Source organism: Hypomesus transpacificus, chromosome 16, assembly GCF_021917145.1.
Source record: "Hypomesus transpacificus isolate Combined female chromosome 16, fHypTra1, whole genome shotgun sequence".
Lineage (NCBI taxonomy): Eukaryota > Metazoa > Chordata > Actinopteri > Osmeriformes > Osmeridae > Hypomesus > Hypomesus transpacificus.
The window spans coordinates 1,133,288-1,158,629 of record NC_061075.1 but is presented as its reverse complement, the minus strand read 5'-3'; the positions used below and the strand labels follow the sequence as shown (position 1 = coordinate 1,158,629).

General features: G+C 48.5%; 2 protein-coding genes across 2 annotated transcripts; both read left to right on the top strand.

Annotated features, from left to right (window-relative positions):
• The first annotated feature begins 736 nt into the window (after positions 1–736).
• cope (COPI coat complex subunit epsilon) lies at positions 737–4,791 on the top strand. The gene is made up of 10 exons (XM_047036934.1): positions 737–870; positions 1,057–1,119; positions 1,384–1,484; positions 1,745–1,897; positions 2,121–2,174; positions 2,385–2,466; positions 2,683–2,838; positions 3,266–3,334; positions 4,050–4,124; positions 4,380–4,791. Exons 1-10 carry the CDS (start codon positions 769–771, stop codon positions 4,431–4,433), a joined length of 909 nt encoding a protein of 302 aa, XP_046892890.1. The 5' UTR covers positions 737–768; the 3' UTR covers positions 4,434–4,791.
• Positions 4,792–5,221: 430 nt separating this feature from the next.
• On the top strand, positions 5,222–23,898 carry cers1 (ceramide synthase 1). Its single transcript, XM_047036736.1, has 7 exons — positions 5,222–6,625; positions 18,359–18,518; positions 20,690–20,870; positions 21,271–21,432; positions 21,873–22,020; positions 22,347–22,525; positions 23,387–23,898. The coding sequence occupies exons 1-7, from the start codon at positions 6,365–6,367 to the stop codon at positions 23,427–23,429; spliced, it is 1,134 nt and encodes a 377-aa protein (XP_046892692.1). The 5' UTR covers positions 5,222–6,364; the 3' UTR covers positions 23,430–23,898.
• Positions 23,899–25,342: the final 1,444 nt, after the last annotated feature.

Below are 25,342 nucleotides of genomic sequence, written 5' to 3'. Positions count from 1 at the left end.
AAATATTTACATTTGTTAGGTTAAGAAGCTTCATCCGAAATTTAAACAATATGGCCCCTTACAAACCTCTATGGGCAACAGACTCAAACACACACACAGATTGTAAAACCAGACATTTCTAAATAGGTTTTTACACAGGATGTTTTTGTGCTTTCTGGTCTGTGAATGAATAGAAGCGGAATTCCGGAGGTAAAGTTTAAGGGTAATTGTGATTCATTCACGTGTGTCTTGTATAATCAACATACAACATACATGCAAAAAGTACGCAATGAACAGACCACAGTGTAATAGTACATATATAGTATATAGTATAGTAAATGTATAAATGAATAAATGACAGTCATGCATGTTTAAATAATATGGTGTAATATACAATCGAATTTATGTCACTCATGGCAGCATCAACCAGGCTATTTAAATCTCACCGTTATGTTTCTATTACCCGTAGTGCTGTAACAGGTTGTAAAATAATACGGTGCTAGTGTGCCCTCTTGCGTATTTTGGTGTAATGTTGCAAATTGGGCGCTGTGAGTTCTTGTTCCACTTTTCCTTCTCAAGATCTTTGTAGTGCAACTCAAATGTTTTCATAGACTCACTCAATTCCCTCTAACGTTAGTTAATTCATTAAAATCGATCATAATTATTTAATCACAAACGACCGTTTTATGAAACGAACTGCATAGACTACATGTCCCATAAAGCCACGTAAATACGTCTTTGTCGGAGACGTCACTGCTGCTACGTGTCCAGGAAGTCACCCAAATCAACATGGCGGCACAACAGGGAGAAGTTGATGAGCTTTTCGATGTGAAAAATGCCTATTACATTGGAAGTTATCAACAATGCATTAACGAGGCACAGAAAGTCAAGGTAAACTACAATTTCAGTCGAAGGCTTTTGTCGTTGTTGGCAGTATTTCAAATCATTCACCACAATACATTCCAAGCCGGCTAACTGTCTTGCCAACGTAATCAAGCTAACGCTAGCCAGTCAGTTCGAGGATAATTATATACTGAATGTTTAATCGAGATTGTACTGTTATTTTTCTCTCTACAGCCATCTTCACCAGAAAAGGAGGTCGAGAGAGACATGTTCCTGTACAGAGCCTACATAGCCCAAGTACGATGTAGACACCGATGTCTTCGATAAACGGATTATAGTCATGATCCTTATGCATGTTTTGGTGAATAAATGTCTAGTGTTTATGGTATCTTCAACATACATGACACATACCTGCTATATAAGCCACAGAAGATTTCCTCAGGATTACAAAGATACAGTAGCAATATTTCTACCATCGTTATCAATGGCATCTGATTACTGCATCATACTGGATCTGTGAAATCCTTTGTCAAACGGTCTGACTAGTATGTCTGTTTTCAGAGGAAGTATGGAGTAGTTCTGGATGACATCAAGTCTAGCTCTGCAGCTGAACTTCAGGCTGTCAAGATGTTTGCAGATTACCGTGCCAACGAAAGCAAAAGGTCACATATCACTCCTGCAACCTTAATTGTGATCATTCCAGTGTCTAAAAAAGCACTCTTGGCTCTATTAGTATTCTACTTCTATTGTCTGGCTTTAATCCCCAAATGCCTAGAACGGTTGTCAAAAAACAGAGGTACAGCCACTACTTAGAAAAAAAAAAAAAAAAAAACTTCCCAGAAGGCTTTGCAGAAGAAGAGTTGAGACCAACAGCCCTGTGTACTGTTGGTGTCTCATGTATCTTTTGCCACTGGCCTTCCAGGGATGCCATTGTAGCAGACCTGGATAAGAAGATGGCAAAGAGCGTGGACGCAGCCAACACCACCTTCCTCCTGATGGCTGCGTCCATCTACTACCACGAAATGAACTCTGACGCTGCTCTCAGGACTCTTCACCAGGGAGAGAGTCTGGAGTGGTGAGGACAACCACCTCTTCACCTAGTGCCTTTTCTTCCATCGAATTATTTGATCTTCTGTTAGCATCTTAAATGAATGATACTATACCATAGAAAATATATTATACAAATATATTATAATTCAGCTCAAAAGTTGGATAATGCTGCCAGTTGTAATAGACAGAGGTAATACAGAAACACAAATCCAGCTATATAAGTCGGTAAACAACTTGTCTGTTTGCAGCATGGCGATGACCATTCAGATTCTGCTCAGTCTGGACCGAGTTGACTTGGCAAGGTACAGGGTTCCTTCAGCAGCATGTGAATATCATCGTCTGTATCAAGAAGAACCTGTACTACCTGTTGTTGATGTCTGTTGATGAGGTTGTGGTTGTTTGTTGATGTTGTGGTTGTTTGTTGATGTTGTTGTGGTTTGATAATGTTTGTTGTTGATGTTGTTGATGATGTTGATGATGTTCTTGATGGTGTTGATGTTTAACGTCGACAGGAAGGAGCTGAAGAAGATGCAGGAACAGGATGAAGACGCCACTCTGACCCAGCTGGCCACTGCCTGGGTGAACATCTCTGTGGTAAGCCTGGATGACAAACAACCTTGAAACACAGAACTTCCCCCTCGTGCTGGTTAGGATTCAGTAGTTGTTTTGAAACGGGTCCAATGGATCCCTTTTCATCTTTGCCAAATTCTCAAATTCTTCCCCCATTTGTCTCCTGGTGTTTGCCCCCTTCTCTCTCTCCCTCCCTCCCTCTCTCTCTCCCCCCCTCTCCCTCCCTCTCTCCCGGCCCAGGGGGGAGACAAGCTGCAGGATGCCTACTACATTTTCCAGGAGATGTCAGAGAAGTACTCGGCCACGCTGCTGCTGCTCAACGGCCAGGCCGCCTGCTACATGGCCCAGAACAAGTGGGAGGAGGCAGAGGGCGTGCTGCAGGAGGCCCTGGACAAGGTTAGCACGCTAGCAAGTAGCTGCCTCGTATACACGGTGGTGTACACTAGTTGGAGTATGCTAAACTATCAGTCCTGGACCATGTTAGCATGCTAACATGCAGATACAGTACCTCAGATACACCATCTTGCTTAAGTTGTGCTCTTGGAACCGAACAGTAGATGGAGCCAAATACACTGAAGTCCTTTTACCCCTGGTGACTCGCTTCAGTAGGCAAAAAAAGAAACGTGTTGTTTGATCTTACTGGATGTCACAGTACACTGATCATCCAAAAAAAAAAAAACACTGAAGTCTTATGTTTCACCCCCTGAACAGGTGTTCCGAACACAACAGGCTTGTGTAAACATGGACAACTTTGTTAACAGACGTGCTAACCCATCCTTGCTTTGTGTGTGTGTGTGTGTGTGTGTGTCTTTCGGGTCTCCAGGACAGCGGGCACCCAGAGACTTTAATCAACCTGATCGTGTTGACACAGCACCTGGGAAAAGCCCCAGAGGTGAGTAGTTGGACCCACAACTGTTTAAAAGGAGCTCGTCTGGTTGGGGCTCCCCTGAGGTTCCTACACTTGTGGCTCACTTGGCAGACATCGTCACACCATATCAGGAGCCATTTGATTCTTTCTGCTGACGTGAATGTCTTGGACTCGGGTATCAGCAAACTTAGCCACTTAGCAGAACTGCGGAAGAATACAAAGTTCGTAAGATAAAAGCTTGACTTATCATCTCTCGATCCAGATATAAGGTAAATAATCAATAGAGTTCTCATAATCATCTTCAAATGGATTTCTTAAAAATGGGTTTGAAGATATTATCGACGATGAACAAGAACTTTGTTTTAGACCATTTACATTATTTTGACGAATCAAATTTATCTAAATCATAGAGCTTTCCAATGTCATTGAACTTAAGTAAAAGTTTATTTTCATTTCCCCCTATTGTCCTATTATAGTGGTATAGTCCTGTATGAAAAAAACACAACAAAATCGGTCCTCCATTTGATGTGCCAGTCATTATCTTCAATAATATAGTATTTGATGATTCATGTTTTTTGGAAACCCTAACCCTATAAAAATATATATTTAAAAAAGTATTCATCCAACACGTGAATTATATTGTAATGTTCAGTCCTGTATCATGTTGCTATGTTTATGTATGCCGTGCCCAATACACAAAGTTTCCCCAAATCCCACCTCTCTGTTTGTCTGCTTGAAGGTAACCAATCGGTATCTGTCTCAGCTGAAAGATGCTCATAGGTCCCACCCCTTCCTCAAAAAATACTTCACCAAGGTGAGTTGATGCCTCTGGCTCCGCCCCTTTTGATCTTGCTTCCAGCATTCAATGACCTAAAGTTAATTCAACTCCCCGATTGGTCGCACTTTGTCCGTGGATCGGATCCAATTGAGGTAACCTGTAACTACGTGCCAACACGTAGTGCGTAAACAAACAAGATACGTAATCCAGTTGTATTGCGAAGTCAGTTTGTTTGAATGTGGAGCAGGTAAACATATCATTTAACGGGTGTCATCTTCTCTCATTCCCCAGGAGAATGACTTCGACAGACTGGCCATGCAATATGCACCTACGGCAACAGCATGAGATTTCTTAGAATATGTTTAGATACCTGTACGCAACACAGACATTTTCTCTGTCACTTTGATTTATTGTATCGTGAATAATGGAATTTCAATGAATGGAATACATCTATAGAATACAACTGGTTTTATTTGATCAATTTGGTCAAACCATCTGCCTCAGTTACTATTAAACAGATGCAAAATTCTTTTTTTAACTTTTTTTTTTTACACAACCAGACCAGAGCAACAACATGAAAAGGTATCTATTTTGAGAGCCCCCTTTGATGTTTGGAACATTTGCATTTCTTTCATTGCAAATACCTACCCGTATCTCCAAAGCATTCCTTTTGTGTGGGTAATAAATGTTTTATTTCATTCAGTACACAGTGTGGCTTTATATGATGTAGGCAATAATGTCAACTAGGTTATCTATAATGTTTGCTATAGAAACTCAGAACCTGAATTACTTGATGACATTCATTTAAGCAATAAGTGTTCTCAAGTACAGCCTAAGTCTGTTTGACATAGTGCAAGAGGAAACGTTGTGGGGTTTATTTGTAACTTGTTAGGTTTTTATTATATGAGGAACCTCACTCAGGGTTTGTGAAAGCGTCAACACAGAGGAAGTTATGAATTTGTACATTTTCAAGGTACTAGTATTCCACGTTTTGCAAGATTGCAAAAATTGTCGTTGCCATTCTGCCTCCATTTCTGTGAAGCACATGGAAATGCACCCAAGCAAGCAGGCCGTCTCTGATCACACCCCTTTTCTCCAGAAAAATCGGACCACCCCTTTGTCCGATCGGATGAAACATATTTTACTGCCGCTTTAAATGAACTCAGGCATGTTTTAATCCTTGCTTCGCTGTTGAAGAAGATAGCGGGCCATAATTACGTCACGCCGCCTTTGCCTTTTTCTTCGTTCGGCGCAAAGTTGAAATTAGAAAAGGCATTCTGAGACGGTGCGCGAAACACGAAAGAAAAAAAACGACATACGCTTACAATCTTTAAAGAACTGTTAGCGAATAGCATTCACGTGCCGTAAGGAGTCATGTTCTACATTGATTCCCATTGAAGCAGCGCGATTTTTTTCAGACGATCTTGTCAAAACGCTGCCTGGCACGTTGGCCAGCACAGCGACAGACGCGCAACGAGAGGAAGCAGATCATTGAGGATACATTCTTGATTTTTTTCGGCGTTACGGTCTATTTTTCATCAATATAAGTATTCCAGTGTGGCTCGTTTTGTATTCTCTATAGATCTGGTATTCTAAATAATGAAATGACGAGGATATGTTATATAAGGCGAATAGCGGAGATGAGACCATACAGAATTTAACGTCAGAAAGAAACGCATACTTGCCTACTGTTCTTTATGGCACTTCTTCTCACTTTATAATTTGAATAGGGGCGGAAGCTATACTAATACTAGACTAATGTTGTTATACGATAGTAATTTTTGAGATATCAAATTTTTTATTAAAACCTGCGTGGTTGATAGCTGGACGTGTAAATGCTGATCGACCCTGTATTTTGTACATTTGATTTAGCTAGGCGGCTAATCATCTTGCTAGCACTGATGATGAGGTAGCTTAGCTATCCATCGGCTTTGTGAAGGGGAATTAACCAAATCTAAATCAATTTTCATGGACCAGATTAATTGCAATACCGCATTTGTTATTGGCCATTAGATCAATACGTTTTGCAGTTCAGCAGAAATATTTGGTTTGATTTTTGAAGGCCTTACTCTCAGTCATAAGGCTGTCTTGTACAGTATGCGACATGGGCCCGTGTCTTAAATTAGAAAACAAAGAATTAGGCTACTTGAGAGGTTAAGCCGCTTACAGTTTTTCTAGAGTTTTTAGGCTAGCCAGCTTGCTCTGTAGCTTCGCGTAAAGAGAATCCGCGGTCTCTGTCCTAATTGGGATAAGTTTTCCAGCCGTTCTCCCCCACAATGGATAGTCGTACCGGGGATGACAGCATGAGCTACGCTGCCGTAAAAGTGGAGCCCATGCCTGGCTATGTGGACTTCATCACGAAAGCTTCTACCGTTATGTACGGTGCGTTTAGAGACTGTAACACGTGCGGACTGGAGCTCTCTAAAAATACACTCTTGGATAACGCATATATTACGTGGACCGAAATTGGCCTGTTCTTCTTATGCGCCGTTATGTGGACGCAGATTCGACGGGGACTGACAGAATGTCTGTTCAAGGTAGGTTGCTCGCTTACGGTAGCCCATAGGCACATACATTCCTTTCTCAAACCAGCTGGACTGTACTCATCGATTATAAATAAATTATGTTATTGAAGGTGCAGTAGCGTCTATCTCGTTTTCTAATTATAGAGGCCCGTTATTCGAACACTCCCGCATTAATGCGGCCTCTATGATGGTCCGGAGCCTGTTATCAATGCCACATGCTTCAAATACAGTATAGTAATACTGAAATAAGATAATCATAGTATAAAAATGTTGATTCAACGTAGGTCCCACAACTCCACCCACAGTCATCACCACCACTCGAAAAGTGACCCCCCCACACACGCATACAATTAATTGTATTCGACTCAACAGATGAGTAGCTGTTTAGACCGAGTACTTATGTCAGGTGAAAGCTACCTCAAGACACAAGGAAGAAATCCATTATTCCTAAGGGATCCTCTCTCTCTCTCTCTCTCTCTCTCTCTGTGTAAGATAGAGACAAACAAGCAGACGAGAGAACCTGAGTGTATGTGTCATGCAGTAGGTCAGATTAGATGTGATACCAGGTTTAAGGTAACTGATAAGACAACGGCAATGGAAACTCTTCACCACAGCAGACGTTTCTGTCGGAGAATATTACCCCTCCAAGTTACTAAGCATCGAAGCGACACACATGTAGCAGGTAGGAGTCACACAGCCTGTTCACATTGACTGGTGGGCGGTCGTGGTAGAGCTACAGCACATGTACCCCCTGATTAACCCTTGTGTTATCTTTGGGTCATTGTAACCCTTCAATCATTGTGACCCCCCCCACACACACACACGTGTTGCGACAGCTTAACCTCACACAAAAATAAAGTGAAGCATTTTCTTTGAACCGTCAAGCTGTCTCAGACCCCCCCCCCCCCCCCCCCCACAGCGTGAAGGTTAAAAGAAAAAAAAGCTTGTTATTACTTTTTGTATTGGGTAAAGTTGTCGCAGCACAACGATGAGTCGTCGTGAACCTTCCGGTCATTGTGACCCGTGTGAAGCTGCCTGATGAGTAAATCAATGAGTCTGAGATCTACTTGGGTTGTTGTCATATATGTGCAACCACAGCACAAAACTCTGGAACCATCTCAGAAGCATCCGGACCCTGGCCGGCTATCACAGGAAACAGGAGGGAACACCTAATCGGCATCAATCAGACGTATCAGCGTTTTCAGGTCCACGTTTGTCATTCTTGGAATAGCGGGACTACCTCTTGCCCATATCCCTTACATGGCACACTTTGGGACAGATATCGCTATCAAGCCCTCAATGGCTCCCTCTCTCTCTCTCTCTCTCTCTCTCTCTCTCTCTCTCTCTCTCTCTCTCTCTCTCTCTCTCTCTCTCTCTCTCTCTCTCTCTCTCTCTCGCCCTTTCTTTCTCTCTCTCTCTCTCTCTCTCTCTCTCTCTCTCTCTTTCTCTCTCTCTCTTTCTTTCTCTCTCTCTCTCTCTCTCTCTCTCTCTCTCTCTCTCTCTCTCTCTCTCTCTCTCTCTCTCTCTCTCTCTCTTCCTCTCTCTCTCTCTTCCTCTCTCTCTCTCGCCCCTCTCTCTCTCTGTCTCTATCTCTCTCTATCTCCCTCTTGCACCCTTTCTTCCTCTCTCTCTATCTCCCTTTCTCCCTCTCTCTATCCCTCTCTCTTTCCTCCTTTTATCTGAGATCAGTTTCAGCTCCCTGCTGTAGGACAGGACAGGAAGGGTGTCCTGCCTGAAGCTGCTCAGAGAGATCGGCCTCCCTGGCCAGATCACACACACCAAGGGGCCTATCACTAACCACTGTTCCCCCTGTTCCCCCTGTTCCCCTTGTTCCCCCTGCTCCCCCTGTTCCCCCTGTTCCCCCTGTTCCCCCTGTTCCCCCTGTTCCCCCTGTTCCCCCTGCTCCTCCAGGGAAATACATGTTCCTCACAGCTAGCTGCTTTGCTGTTGGGGTGGGTGGGGTGGGGGGGGTGGGGGGGGGGAGGGACACACAACCCAGCTCCAGCAGGCCTGTGTGTGTGTGTGTGTTTTATGTGATAAGGGTGGGTAGACTAATGGCCACATGTGCAGGGCAGACTGCAGTGGAGGATTCTGGTCGTCTCAAGCTGTCCTGAACAGAGAGATATCAAGGCCAGATCGCATACATGCGTGCATTTCATTCACTGCGCTGCTGCAACGTTCGGCACGCCACGGAAACGTACCTGTGAAACAGTGGTTTCTGTGGGGTGTTTGCTGAGCCACACGCTAGCTGTAATGCTTCACAGAGAGAGTGTCAGGGGAGAGTGTGTCTACAGGCTTTCATCAGAGAAGAATAGATCATCCTCCACTCCTGGAACATGTCAGTGGGAGCACCCTGTATAACATAGGAAGGAACACAATACGCACAGCCCCCCACTAATTAAAACACTTAGACAGAAGTGCTCTTTAAATATTGAACCTGTCAGGAAACAATGCATCAGACTCAATGCATGTTGGTAAAAGAGCATACCAGATTGTGTGTGTGGGCGTGTGTGTGTGTGTCCGCAGGTAAGGTTTCAAACAGTGCAGCTGGACTGAGCTGGATATATATTTGTTTTTGGTGCGAATTGAGAATTAGATCCGTAGTCCATGAACATTCAAGACTATCAGTTTACAGCTATTTGTCAACATAGGACTCAAAAATCAGTCCATCTGTCTGACCAACCTGGTCTGGCCTAGCCTGGTCTAGCTTGGTCTGACCTGGCCTGGACTAGCTTGGTCTGGCCTGGCATGGTCTGGCTTGGCCTGGTCAAGCTTGGTCTGGCCTGGCCTGCACTAGCTTGGTCTGGCCTGGCCTGGTCTAGCTTGGTCAGGCCTGGCATGGTCTATCTTGGTATGGCCTGGACTAGCTTGGTCTGGCCTGGCCTGGTCTAGCTTGGTCTGGCCTGGACTAGCTTGGTCTGGCCTGGTTTAGCTTGTCTGGCTTGGCCTGGTCTAGCTTGGTTTGGCCTGGATTGGTCTAGCTTGGTTTGGCCTGGCCTGGTCTAGCTTGGTCTGGCCTGGCCTGGTCTAGCTTCTCTGGCTTGGCCTGGTCTAGCTTGGTCTGGCCTGGCCTGTCCTCTCCATTAATCTCCAGTCAGATGATACGTTCTGCGTGTGCGTGTCTGTCATACAAAGCGGTTCCAAGTGAGAATGTTCCTCTGCTGTTCTCATGTGCACACAGGATGTTCCCTGAGAAGAACCCTGCGGTCTTCTGTAGAAAGAACAAGGAAACTCTATGGGAACGCAGAGGTTCACACTGTTACACAAAATGCAACAGGAGGAGTAATAAATGGTCATAGATTACGATATCCACAGTAGTTGCAGGAAGCAATAGCCTCAGACCCACAGCACAGAGCACTAAAAGTTAGACTTTGTCACATGTAGGTGTTAATTTTAGTGTAGATGTTATGAAGTTAGTGTACAATGCACTGTATGTAAATATCCCACCCTGACCAGAGTTTGGTGCACGTGTTAGATTCTGATTCTGATTTTAACCGACACAAGGGCTTTCACAAAGCCCAGCTTGCAGAGGTTGCTGTTACTTTGTAATATTTACGAGTGTGTTTAGGGTTTGTCGCTCTGTGTATTAGAGAGAGAAGTGTCTACTGTTGCAGTTTTCACTTCCTGCTCTGGGACAAGTCATGCAGTCAGTGCCTCTCGCTCTGGACCCAGGAGCTGGGGGAAGGGGATGGGGATGTTTGAAAGGGGCTTGTGGCGGTGGCCCAGGCTTGCTGTGTCAACACACTACAGCCATCACTGCCAGGTTCAATACTGTCCAGGAACCTGGTTCTTCATGCATGCACGCATGACCATACATACACACAGCATTCACAATACACACAGCATTCAAAAATAACCCCATCACTAGCTAGCCCTAACCTTGATCCTTCTACAGTAGAAATAGTAGTAGCTAGCTAGTAGCTAGCTAGCCCTAACTTTGACCCTAGATAACTAGATCCAACATCGACCCTCCTAGCTGTCCCAGATCTTGAACCTTTTTCAGGAGCAACCCTGAGACTCCCTGCAAGCTAGACCTAACCTTGAATTAGCTAGCTTGACCAATCCTTTACCCTCCTAGCTAGCCTTCACTATGCCCCTCCTAGATAGCAAGCTAGTGTCCGGCAGTTTGTAACACCAGTTCTCCATTGTGTTGCCTTGCTCTACGTCTAGCCTACCATGACCAACCGCAAGGGAAAGAGTCCAAACCAAGGTTATTTGTGTGTCGACCGATGCCAAGAACATCTTTCCTCTTAAGAATGGTCCTCACCTGAACTTGTACAGCCTGATTAGATAACCCTGTCTTGCCTCCTGCCCAAACTGGCCCTGGGTTGACCTGGCCTGCTCTACAGTGTCAGCACCCAGGCTGCTAGACCGGACATAATGTAGAACACACAAACAAGATTTGATTGGATTAAGCAGTGTGTGTCAACAACCAACCCACCTGCACTGTCGTGCAGGCAACTGACGATACACACTCAGATGCAAGCGTACACCGCACACACCACACACACACACTTAGCCTTGCCATCCGATGGAAAACTCATTAGGATTCCGATTCAATTTAATTTAGTAGCTTTCTCTCTATCATATCTCTGGTCGTCTAGGTTGTAACCTTGACCACAGGACTGGGGGATCTGTGTGAGTTTCTCCCTCCTCTCCCCCTCGCTATCTCACAGATTGACATCTGCTTAGTAGACAAGCAACACATTGTGTTTGTCGGACTCGGAAGCAGCGAGATCTGACTACAGGCTACTGAAGGACAATATGTGAGAGAAAGAGAGAGAGAGAGAGAGCGTGTGAGAGAGCGAGGCAATGGCAGCTCATTGTCTGCTCAGCGGCCTTGTGGCCGGCGGCTCCACAGTCGTGGAAGTGAGTGTGGTGGTCATTGAAATGGAGAGCTGGTCGGTCACTAAGGAGTTCCTCTCTTTTTAGAAATGGCTTCTCTGGGCATCAGATGAGCTTTATTCTGTGGGGGCCGAGTTAGTCCGCCCGTCCCCCCCCATCCCAAATACACACACTCGCTTTCTGCCCCTCGTTAGCTGAAGGAGCTGATACATAAAAACAGAACAGAGGAAAGGAGTTGCATTTTTTTGTAATTGACATCCGGTGTTGACCTGGCAGTTTCCTCTCTCTCTATCTCTCTCTCTCTCCCCCTCTCTCTCTCTCCCTTTACTCTCACTCACTGTCACTCTCTCTCACACTCTCTCTGACTCTACTCCCCCATTAACTACCTCTGGCTAGTTTCCATCTCTCTTTCTCCACTGCCCCCCCACCCTCTATTCCCTCTTCTCTCTCTCTCACTCCCTCACTCCCTCTCTACCTACCTCTGCCCACCCCTCTCTCTCTCTCTCTCTCTCTCTCTCTCTCTCTCTCTCTCTCTCTCTCTCTCTCTCTCTCTCTCTCTCTCTCTCTCTCTCTCTCCCTCCCTCCATGTCTCCCTGTACCTCCATCTTTCCTAACCACAGCCCACCTGGCAGCTATTACAGATCTGTGCTTTAAACACCTTCCAGCCTGTGTACTAGTCAGCCCAGACAACACATGACCCTGGCCCGCCCTAGGCACAGACCTGGGATCAGCCCAGACGTAATCTCAGTAAGCATCCTGACAGACAGATGGACGTAAGAACAGGCAGACAGACAGGTAGGCAGACAGACAGACAGACAGACAGACAGACAGACAGACATGTGACCTCTTAAACCACAGCTCCGCCCCTTCCCTCTCTTAAGTGTTGCCAATTTTATGCGTGCTGCATTATGAATGACAGCCATATGCCTGCTGGGGGGGGGGGGCTTATGTGAATAACAAAGAAACACTTGTTCTCTCTCTCAAAAAACAACCCTCCTTTTCTTCAATCTGACACGTTTTGATCTTGAGAAGCTCTCCACTTTTCCGACGAGATGGAGAGACGGTTTCCAAAGAGTCGAATTTCATCCCAGAACTGCTCACAGCGTCTCCTCGCTGCTGTCAGATCTGGAGGAGGAGGGGGGGGGGAGGAAGAGGGGGAGGAGCCAGGACAGGGTGATGATTGACAGTGGCGCGTCCCTCTTCGTTAACCTTCGAACCTTGACCTGTCTCCTGATGGCAACACGCCACCATCGCCATCTAGAATGAGTGGGAGTATACAACTCCCGTACAATATAACTAGTGTCAAGTGTTCTTAAAATACCATATGATCAGCAGATATCGCAAGATATCCTGTTGGCAACAACATGAAGGACTACCCTGCTGATGAGTCCATGAACACGCACTGGTAGTATATTATGCTATCTCATACAGATTGCCTGTTGTCAATATGAAAAATAGGGCCTAGCTTTTGAATAGCTGCAAATGTTCATCCGAGTCAAATAATGCGAATAAACCCTGCTCTGTCTGGGACGAACACTGTGAGGCTGTGTACGACAGTACAGACCCTGCATGAGGCCCAGTACAGGCCCTGCATGAGGCCCAGTACAGACCCTGCATGAGGCCCAGTACAGGACCTGCATGAGGCCCAGTACAGACCCTGCATGAGGCCCAGTACAGACCCTGCATGAGGCCCAGTACAGACCCTGCATGAGGCCCAGAACAGACCCTGCATGAGGCCCAGTACAGGACCTGCATGAGGCCCAGTACAGACCCTGCATGAGGCCCAGTACAGACCCTGCATGAGGCCCAGTACAGGATGTGTGTGAGCATGTGTGTGAGCTTGTGTGTGTGTGTGTGAGCTTGTGTGTGTGTGTGTGTGTGTGTGTGTGTGTACTCCTGTTCTCCCAAGAGGCAGCTCCCAGTCTAACCGGAAACACAGAGCTGACAGAGAGTGTGTGTGCGTGTGTGTGTGTGTGTGTGTGTGTGTGGAAACACAGAGCTGACAGAGAGTTGTCCCAAGAGTAAGAAGACATTACTGTACAGCGTCTGCAAGTCTTAAATCATTAAGACCGAGTGCGTGTGTGTGTGTGTGTGTGTGGGTGTAATCCTCAAATGATGTCCCAGCACTTTAGAGCAGGTTCATTTAATCTCACCCCAAGAGACAGCCAGGGCAGGAAGCTCTCAGTTAACGTCTCCTAGGAGACCAGGTAGAAGTCTCAGCTCTCTGACACACACACACACACACTCAAACACACACACTGGAACACACACATACACACTGGAACACACACAAACTGGAACACACACATGCACAATCAAACACAGTATGTCTGTATTATGTTGGAGCAGACTGCTGCAGACCTGTGTTATTGTGTTATATGCAGTATGTCTCCTGTAGTGGCAAAACAGATTTCCTGCTGTTTGAACCCGTGGCTTAGTTCTTTTTGCCGATGTTCAGAGTCCAGACGGTCAAAACACTCACACACACACACACACACAGACACACACACACACACACTCAGGGTGACCAGGTGTACAGTTGGGGGTGAGGGGTTGCAAGACTTCATTTCCCAGCATGCCTCACAGCTGTCAGCTAGAGGGGGGTCACAGCTGTGACCATTTCACAGGGTGTTTGGGACAGAAGAGGGGCAGATGGGGGGGGGTGAAGGAGGCTACAAGGCTCTGGTTCCTCCTGGATCTTCTGTGGGGGGGGGGGGTTCTCCAGCTTTTGTCCTCCAGCTGTCCCAACCCTCCCAACCCTCCCTCTCTCTCTTCCCCCTCCATCCCCAATGCCCTCCCTCCCTCTCATTCTCTCTCACTGAGCCATATTGAACCAGTCTTGACTTGATGGCCTATTTGAGTCCCTTATATAACGCAACACTGTTTCCCTGTAGCCTCACTACACCCTCCTCTCCTCTCGTAAAGTTTGTGGGGGGAGGGGGGAGGGGGTGACTGGTGGTAGACGGATGGAAGAAGGAGGGGGCAGGAGAGAAGGGGGGAGGAGAAGAGGGGGGAGGGGGCAGGAGAAGAGGGGGAAATGGGATAAGAGCAGAGGAGGGCGTGAAAGAGAGGCAGAGAAAGGGCCACACTGGGATTCTGGCAGACTGTGCCGTTGCCAAGGGAACCGCTCGGTTGTGAAAGCTCTCCCTTTCTCTCTTTCTTTCCCCCAGTATCTGTCTTACATTCGCCACCCCTCCCTCCCTCCCTCCCTCCCTCCCTCCCTCCCTCCCTCCCTCCCTGGAATTAGGCTACATATATTTCACCCTCTCTCTCTCTTTCTCTATACGTTTCTGGTTGACAGCAGAACAAGGAAAGAGAAGGGGGAGAGAGACAGCGAGAGAGAGAGAGGCAGAGATGAGATGGAAACAGATAAAGAGACAAACAGATAGGGGGACAGATAGACTGACTGACTGGGCCGGGAGAAGCCTTCATGTGAGGGAGGCTAGTGGACAGGACTGGCAGCCTGGTGTGTCTCCTCCACACACTGTCCTCCACACACTGTCTCCTCCACACACTGTCCTCCACACACTGTCCTCCACACACTGTCTCCTCCACACACACTGTCTCCTCCACACACTGTCCTCCACACACACTGTCCTCCACACACTGTCCTCCACACACTGTCTCCTCCACACACACTGTCTCCTCCACACACTGTCCTCCACACACACTGTCCTCCACACACACTGTCCTCCACACACTGTCCTCCACACACTGTCTCCTCCACACACACTGTCTCCTCCACACACTGTCTCCTCCACACACACTGTCCTCCACACACACTGTCCTCCACACACTGTCCTCCACACACTGTCCTCCACACACACTGTCCTCCACACACACTGTCCTCCACACACTGTCTCCTCCACACACACTGTCCTCCACACACACTGTCCTCCACACACTGTCCTCCACACACACTGTCCTCCACACACACTGTCCTCCACACACTGTCCTCCACACACACTGTCCTCCACACACACTGTCCTCCACACACTGTCCTCCACACACACTGTCCTCCACACACACTGTCCTCCACACACTGTCCTCCACACACTGTCTCCTCCACACACACTGTCTCCTCCACACACTGTCCTCCACACACTGTCCTCCACACACACTGTCCTCCACACACACTGTCCTCCACACACTGTCCTCCACACACACTGTCCTCCACACACACTGTCTCCTCCACACACTGTCCTCCACACACTGTCCTCCACACACACTGTCCTCCACACACACTGTCCTCCACACACTGTCCTCCACACACTGTCCTCCACACACACTGTCCTCCACACACACTGTCCTCCACACACTGTCCTCCACACACTGTCTCCTCCACACACACTGTCTCCTCCACACACTGTCTCCTCCACACACACTGTCCTCCACACACACTGTCCTCCACACACTGCTGGCTAATGTGTCTGCTGCACTGCCCTTGAACTAGCAGATGGAACTCTCACACTGTAACTTCCACACACTGGCTATGTGTCAGCGTAGTCTCTGTAGCCTTTATGGACGTGTAGCCTATCTAGGATAAGTAAGCTCTATGTGTGGCATATCTAGTCTATTTGTATTCTATCTAAGTTATGTAGGCTCTATGTGCAGCATATCTAGTCTATTTGTATTCTATCTAAGTTATGTAGGCTCTATGTGCAGCATATCTAGTCTATTTGTGAAATCTGTGTGTAGTTTATCTGTATGTGAAGTGACATACACACACTCACACCTCAGTGAACACCAGGCAGAACAACGAATAGGTGACGTATTAGAGAGGATGCGCAGGTCGGTGCCGTGTGTGTGTGTTTTGCATTAACATATTGGATGGTGTTTGTTTTACCTGTGCGTGTTTTCTTTGTGTGTGTGTGTGTGTGTGTGTGTGTGTGTGTGTGTGTGTGTGTGTGTGGCAGCATGGTGATGATAACACTAATTGTGTGGGGGGTCACACTAGCCTTCAAGCCAGCAGGCTCAGTGGAGAAGACCAGGCTGATAGGGGGGTGAGGAAGGAGGGGAGGGGGGTTGTCAGTGCTGACAGCCAGCCTCTATAAATAAATAGTGCTCCTGGAGAGGGAGGGGGGGGTAGGAGGCGGGGGGTGGTGTCACATGAGTCACCAGACACATGCAGAGTCACTGTGGCTCCTCTCAGCCAGTCACCTGCCAGGGTGCAGTCATGTGACACGGTGTGCCTGCCTCTCTCTCACAGCGTGTGGCGACCTCTCTCTCTCTGTCTCTCTCTCTGTCTCTCTCTGTCTGTCTCTTTGTCTCTCTCTCTCTGTCTCTCTCTGTCTCTCTCTGTCTCTCTCTCTGTCTCTCTCTTTGTCTCTCTCTGTCTCTCTCTGTCTCTCTCTGTCTCTCTCTTTGTCTCTCTCTGTCTCTCTCTGTCTCTCTCTTTGTCTCTCTCTCTGTCTCTCTCTTTGTCTCTCTCTGTCTCTCTCTGTCTCTCTCTGTCTCTCTCTCCGTCTCTCTTTTTGTCTCTCTCTCTCTGTATCTCTCTGTCTGAAGAGGGAGAGAATCAGAATGAGAACGAACAACAGAGGGGAGATAGAACGAAAGAGAGAGAATTAAGGAGGGAGAGAGAAATACAGAGAGAGAGAGAACCAGAGATGGATGAGAATATCGGAAGTGTCCTCAAAAGCACCCACACAGTCGGATCCTGCAGGGTCTAGCTAGTGTGTGTGTGTAACCTGAGTGACAGGGGATTCAGGCGTATCAGTGGACAGGCCCCTTTCACTTTCTTGTCTCGGGTTACCGTGGTGATGGAGGGAGGTGTGGTGTGGCGCGGTGGGCCAGTCGGCTGTCGTCTCCTTCCTGGATTTGTGTGTGTCTGTGTAGGTGTGTTTCTCTCAGGTGTGTGTGTGCGTGAGTGTCTGCTAATTTGGATGTCCTTGAGGCAGTTTAGGGGTGTGTGTGTGTGTGTGTGTGTGGAGGTGTGCATGCATGTTATAGTGTGTGTGTGTTAAGGCGTATGTGCATACATGCGAGAGTGTGTGTGGAGGTGCATGTTATAGTGTGTGTGTGTTATATTGTGTGTGTGTGTGGTTGTGGCTCCTCTGTCAGGGAGGAAAGATAAGGAGTAGAGCTCTGGTTTCTCTCTGGCAGCGTGGAGCGGAGATCAGCTCCAGTCCTCCGGGTTTGGGTTCCACTCATCTCCCCCAGCACAGCCTCACAGGGTCCTGGGTTCTAGGGAGAACCGGCTGAGAAGGATGGGAGGGGGAGGGGGGGGGAGGGGGAGGGGGGGGAGGGGGAGGGAGGTTCTGGCTTATCAGGACAGGCAGATAAGGGGGGGGAAGGGGAGGGGTGTTTCTACAGGGAGGTCTGTTGAGACAAAGCACGGCCCTCTGGGAAAAGGCTTCTCTTCTCATGATGGGGTCACTGGAGTTCACACACACACACACACGGTCACACGGTCACAGCCATGCAGTACCACAGGAAATCGCTCGCTCGCTCTCTCTTTTCTTGTCTTCCGGTGTTTTCTTCCGGCAAAGCGAACCATAAACGGACACGAAGAGATTTACCCAAGAGGGCTTTCTCCAGCTGTCACTCATCTCGCACAGGTCACATATGTAGCCTTGTAGATCCCGCCCCCGACTCAAACTGACGTTTTTTATTGGCTAGACTGAGAATTACTTCGATTAGCGGTTTCCACTGCGTCTGTACATAATGCTGCTACGAGCTCAACATTTCAAAGCCCGTATTTCCAAACGAGAGTAGCTGGTTAGCTAGTTTTCACACAATAACATGACTAGAACAAGAGCCTTTCTGCACATGAAGCATATTTCCTAAGTGCGCTTCCCTCTTCCTCTGTCTCATCACCTCAACTCTCTGTCCTTCTGTTTGGTGTCGTTCGTCCCCCTCACCTCTCTGTCCTTCTGTTTGGTGTCGTTCGCCCCGCAGCCTTTCGGAGAGCGGTGCAGCCTGCAGCCCAGAGATACAGCCAAGATGCCAGAGAGTGCATGGAAGCTGGTCTTCTACTCCATGTCCTGGTCCTACAGCACCTACCTGCTGTTCTTCTCAGACTACACCTTCTTCCACAACCCCCCCTCTGTCTTCTACGGTAAGGTTGGGTGGGGTCGGGGTTGGGTGGGGTTGAGGTGAGGTTAGGGCTGGGTTGAGTTAGGGTACAAGACGTGATGTGTGGGTTGGGAGTAGGGATTAGGATGGGGTCAGGATAGGTTGGGTTGTTTAAGGTTTCGAGAGGGTTGGGTTACGTTTAAGGGGAAGGTTGAGGTTGAGTCAGGTGAAGCAACGTTAGGTTTCAGTATGTTAGGTAAACACGGGCTTTGATAAGACGCTTAGACCCAGAGAAGTGTGGCTTATTGATTACACCGATTGATTTTATCGGTTTCAACACCTCCCCCGACAGAGATTCATATCCTTCCTTCGTCTGTCTAGCCTGGTCTGTCACTCTCACAGAAAATCTGATTCCCCAGTGCAGCAGAAGGCAGAGGTATTTGTTTGAGTTGTCCAAATGCAAATCACTTGGATCTCTGGCTGACAGACTGCATTTGGCCTGTCTAGGGGCAGGGGGAGCTGGGTTGGGCGTGCTGTACCCACATGCACAGCAGCTTTGACCAGCAACCAGCGGGCGTGTCTCAATAGTTACAGAATGCCCTTTGCCCTGTTTTTCCTACCAGGAGGGTGATAGACTGGGTAGGAGGGGTGTCGAAACTGTTTCTTCTTCCTTCACTAAGAAGAGGAGGAGGAGAGGGGAGGAAACTACTGTAGAGTATTAAGACTCGTCCTCCTTCTAATGTCCTGACCGCAGCCTCTAAACCCAATGACTTTTATTACTCCTATTCAAATGGCGTATTTGTGTTTTATATGTTGATATTTGCATGATTTGATTGGTTGAACAGAAGAGGCCAGCCTGACAATGAGCTGGCACATGACTGAACGTGCCCTGTCCTTTTCACACAGTCCACCATCCCCCCCCGCCTCCCCCCGCGCCACGCCACGCCTCGAACCGTCAAAACACTTTTCACACTATATAAACGGACAAACTGACAGTCTTTCATCCCTAATTGACCTCAGATGGTCTGTGGTTGGCCATCGCTGTGCCGTGCGCCCTGCACAGCCCGTCTCATGGTGAGGTGTGGCAGCTACTTGGTTTGTGTCCATCTCCATCTCCCTTATTGCAGCTGATAATAGCCCCTAATAGACCATCAGTGGTCGTGTGAGAAAGAGAGAGAGAGAGAGGAGCACTCATATATATTGGAGGAGAGGGGGAGGGAGAGAGGGGGAGGGAGAGAGGGGGAGGGAGAGAGGGGGAGGGAGACAGGGGGAGGAAGAGAGGGGGAGGGAGAGAGGGGGAGGGAGAGAGGGGGAGGGAGAGAGGGGGAGGAAGTGGCATATCGATAGGAGAGAGGAGAGGAAGACAGGAGAGAGAGAGAGGGGAGAGGGAGAGTGAGAGAAAAGTAAGAGGAGAGGGGGGAGAAGCTAGAGAGGGGGGAGGAGGGGAGAGGGGTTGAGTGGGAGGAGAGAGAGGGGCGAGTGAGAGAGGAGAGAGTAAAGAAGGGAGAGAGAGGGGCGAGTGCGAGAGGAGAGAGAGGGCTCCGATTCCTTCAGTACTCTCATCTCCCTTCCGTTGCAGCCAGCAGAGGATTGTACCTCTCAATCTTTAATGATGGAAACTTCTGATCAATAAACATAACCCTGCGTAACTCCATCCCTGGGGAGCGCGAGTCGCCCAAACTCCCTGAGAGAAAGTTTCCGTCTGTCTGTCTGTGTCTATCTGTCTGTCTGTCTGTCTCATCTGTCTGTCTGTCTGTCTGTCTGTCTGTGTCTATCTGTCTGTCTGTCTGTCTCATCTGTCTGTCTATCTGTGTGTCTGTCTGTCTGTCTGTCTGTCTCATCTGTCTGTCTGTCTGTCTGTGTCTATCTGTCTGTCTGTCTGTTTGTCTCATCTGTCTGTCTATCTGTGTGTCTGTCTGTCTACCTGTCTGTCTGTCTACCTGTGTGTCTGTCTGTCTGTCCCTCAGGTGCCTGAAATACTTTTGACCTGACTTCTTGTCTGCCATCTACAACCTGATACTCTGCTCTGCTCTCCTCTGCTCTGCTCCCCTCCTCTATCCTCCTCTCTCCTGACTGGCTCTGCTCTCCTCCCCTCCTCTATCCTGCCCTCTCCTGACTGGCTAGGCTAAGCTAGGCAAGGTCTGCAGACTGAGACCTGTGTGTGTGTGTGTGTGTGTGACTCCGGCCCTAACCCACGTGTCTCTCCCCTGTCAGACTGGAAGAGTGGCATGACAGTGCCGGTGGACATTGCCATCGCCTACCTGATCCAGGGCAGCTTCTACGGTCACTCCATCTACGCCACCGTCTACATGGATGCCTGGAGGAAAGACTCCACCGTCATGGTGGTCCACCACGTCATCACACTGGCCCTCATCACCTTCTCCTACGCCTTCAGGTAGAGACCCCCCCTCCCCCTCCTCACCGCTCTCGCCAATCCATCCACACCGCTTTACCTCACGCATTCTCACCACACCTGTGTGTGTGGGGGTCGTGTGTGTGGGGTTTGTGTGTGTGTGGGTTGTGTGTGGGGGGGCTGTGTGTGTGTCTGTGTGTGTGCTGAATGCTCATCCTGTGTAAGCCTACGTACGGGAGGGAGGGAACGTGGGCCTCTAAAAGGATCGACCGCGTGCGATGCAGTGTCCTTACACAGACACACCTGGGTCTTCTCTGCTCTGTGGAGAATCTTATGACTCCACACTGCAGGGTTTCACCAAAGCCCAATCCCATGTACGGCATATACCACCAGGAACCCCAGGACGTTCTGAGAAGGTGTGTGTATGTTTTCCCTTCCCCAGATACCACAACGTGGGCGTGCTGGTCCTGTTCCTCCATGACATCAACGACATCCAGCTGGAGTTCACCAAGCTGAACGTGTACTTCAAAACGCGGGGAGGAGGGTACTACCTGGTGCACGACATCCTGTCCAATATGGGCTCTGTCAGCTTCAGCATCACCTGGTGGGGCCCTGCTCGCACTCACCTGGAAACACACACACACCTGGAAACACACACACACTCACCTGGAAACACACACACTCACCTGGGAAACACACACACACTCACCTGGAAACACACACACACACCTGGAAACACACACACTCACCTGGAAACACACACACACACCTGGAAACACACACACACACCTGGAAACACACACACACTCACCTGGAAACACACAAAACACACACGGAAACACACGCACACACACCTGGAAACACACACACACACACACCTGGAAACACACACACACACATACATATCCCTGCAAGTCAGCACACAAATTCACATGCAAACTAGCATGCACCCGCGCTGCACATACATAGAGACTGGTGGTAGACATGAGGGAGTGTAATCCTAACCATAGGAGGACTGACCCCCCCCCCCCTGTTCTCCTCCAGGTTCTGGTTCCGGCTCTACTGGTTCCCCCTCAAGGTTCTCTACGCCACATGCGTCCACAGCCTGCAGTCTGTGCCCAACATTCCCTTCTACTTCTTCTTCAACTGCCTCCTCCTCTCTCTGCTGCTGATGAACGTGTACTGGTTCCTGGTGAGTCACCCCCCCTCACCCCCCCCCCCTCGACCCCCTCCCTCGCCCCCCTCCCTCGCCCCCCTCCCTCGCCCCCCTCCCTCGCCCCCCTCCCACCCCCACCGGTCTTATTTATGGGCCTCCACCACATCCTTCTGCATCGCCCAATTAAATAACGAGGTTAAATAGAGGTTTTAGTTTGAACACAAAGATGGGCGTTCATCGCAGTCGATTGTTAAGCTGATCTATGTCACAAACCGTCTGAGACCTATCACCTTCTACCCCCTGTGTGTGTGTGTGTGTGTGTGTATGGTGTTTATGATGTGTGTGTGTGTGTGTGTGTGCAGTACATCGTGCTGTTCGTGGTGAAGGTGCTGACAGGCCAGATGACGGAGGTGAACGACGTGAGGGAGTACGAGGACGAGGAGAGCGCTCAGCGAGCGGCCGCCATCGCGGCTAGGGCCTCTGCCATGCTCAACGGGGCGGCCGAGGATGACGATGCAGGACATCGCATCTCCGCCCAGGGGTGAGGAGGAGCACACACACACACCCTAACCCCCACACACACACACACCCTAACACACACACACACCCTAACCCCCACACACACACACACCCTAACCCACACACACACCCTAACCCCCACACACACACAAACCCTAACCCCCACACACACACCCTAACCCCCACACACACACACACACACACAAACCTGATACTTCCTCTGTTGAGACTGCCTCATCATATCCCCTAGGGTTATCTAGGACCAGCATGGACCTGTCATCTGTGTGTTGTGTGTGTGTGTGTGTGTGTGCGTGCGTATATGCAGACAGAGGTGTGTGTGTGTGAGGTGAAAAAAGTATCAGTGCCTTTACGTCTGTTAGGCCGCTCTAATCCTACACACACACACACACACACACACACACACACACACACACACACACACACACACACACACACACACACACAAGGAACTCCTTCCCCTCCCCCTCTCCACATGTCACTATCATCTCAGATATGCTTGATCAGCACACGGCTGCCCTGATCCTCTTCATTGACCTACGTGCTGTCAGACCAGCCTCACACACACACACACACACACACACACACACACACACACACACACACACACACACACACAGATGCTCCCAGTGTTGGGTAACTATCCCTGATAAGCAGATAAGATCAAAGGTGCTCCAGTTAGCAGATCTGTGTTGGTGTGATGAGGAGGTCCATGTGGCCTCCATGTTATCTCCTGGCCTTGAACATTCGTTCTGTATCTGATACTTCACAGTAATCGCTCAACACCTTGACGAGGGACAATCTCTTTCTCTCCCTCCCTCCCCCCCCCTCCCTCCCCCCCCCCTCCCTCCCCCCCCTCACACAGGAAACACGTGCAGAATGGGGTCACCAAGGACAAGCATCTATAACGACCTCCCTGCTGCCCCCTACTGGCCTCTCACCATGCACGCAGCAACTCCGGTTCCACTAGCTTGTTCCACACACGGTTCCAGGTGACAAGGGGGCCGTACCAGGGCCGCGAACAAGCTAACACAAGCCCAAACCATGGTGACGCGTTTGTCACCTTGTGTTCATTCTCATCCTCAGTCGTTTCATGTAGTTTTTTTTGTTTTTTTAACGTTTTTATTTGGTTCGAGTTCAGCACTGTGAATGTTATTTTTAAGTGACCTAGGTCTAGTATAAACATTAACGTTTCACAGGAAACCAGTTTGTTCGCGCCAACGTCCTAGGGGAGGCTTGGAAGACGTGTCAACACCGTAACAGCCCTCTCATGGACGGACACACAGACAGACACAGACAGACAGACAGACAGACAGACAGACAGACAGACAGACAGACACAGACAGACAGACAGACAGACAGACAGACAGACAGACAGACAGACAGACACACACACACAGACAGACAGACAGACACACAGACACACAGACACACAGACACACAGACACACAGACACACAGACACACAGACACACAGACACACAGACACACAGACATTGATTCTGTAGACATACAGAGCCAGACCACGATAGACAACTTCAACATGCTGGAAAAGAACGTGTTCGTAGTCACTGGCTACTGTCTCCATATGGACCAGGGACCTGAACTGGAGTCAGGAACCTCTGTCCTCTAACAGCCTAATATGGGCGCTGTTTCCTCCGCTCTAGATCGTGCGACCTAAAGGCAAAGTAGGACTCTGATCAGGAAGTGACGTCTAATTCCCCTTATCGTCCACTGGGGGGGCGTGAGGGGGCACAGGAATGTGCAGGGGAACGCTCTCGTTTTCACAACATGGATCGACTTTCATATCATTGCACAGATCGATAGCAATTTCACTTGACATCCCTCCTTCCATCCATCCTTCATTCATTCCTTCCTTCCTTCCATCTCTTCCTCCATCCTAGCCGGCCTGACCTGTGTCTGGTCGACAGCCTCGTCGACGTAGGGGGTCGATGCGTCTTGTGAAGGACTTCTGTGTTAAGGGAAAGATTTCGCTTCTCTGTTTGGTCCTCACCTTTGTTTTTACTTTTTTATTAGATTTATTATTCTCTTTGCTGTTGATACGTAGGCATTGGAAAAATTGCTCGCATTCCTGTATGGAAAATAACGCTGTCACAATATCTGTTTGTATAGCATCTGTTGTTGCACTGATATGATAGCAGACAAGCTGACTGCTGGTTTAATGACAGCATATAGCTGAAATTGATTGACTGGGTTGTCTATCATCCTTATTGATTATGTTGAAAAAAACATGGAATTGACTAATTCTGAAAACCAATATGGTGGTTTTAAGGTTCAGTGATCATGTGAGAAAATGGCCCTTAAGTTGTGTAAAGATAAAAATCCAATAAGGTTAAAAGAAAACATATATATGCACATAATGGTATTCAGGAATGCATGAAATCTGAATGGTTTTGGACTTATGCTATGAAGCCGTCTTAAAAACACAAAAGAAGAAAACAAAAATTATACTATTAGCTACGTAATCTTAACTTCTGTCGGTGTGCTGAACTCATCTTCAAAGGGAACTAGTCATTCACACTGCAGACACACGTGCAAGTATGCTCACACACACACAGTCACACACATGCCCTACACATCTAAGTGTACACACACACACACACTCTCAGTCCATTCCTGCCTGCCCATCCTCCTCCTCACTGCATTACAATGTGCTCCTCATGGATGTGTGTGTGTGAGGGTGTGTGTGTGTGTGTGTTTGTGTGTGTGAGAGCTGCAGCAATCCAGTCATTTGTTGCTGGTCAAAAGGGGTGCAGACTTTACTTCTCGATCAAATTCAAGCTCTTGTGATGAAGAACAGC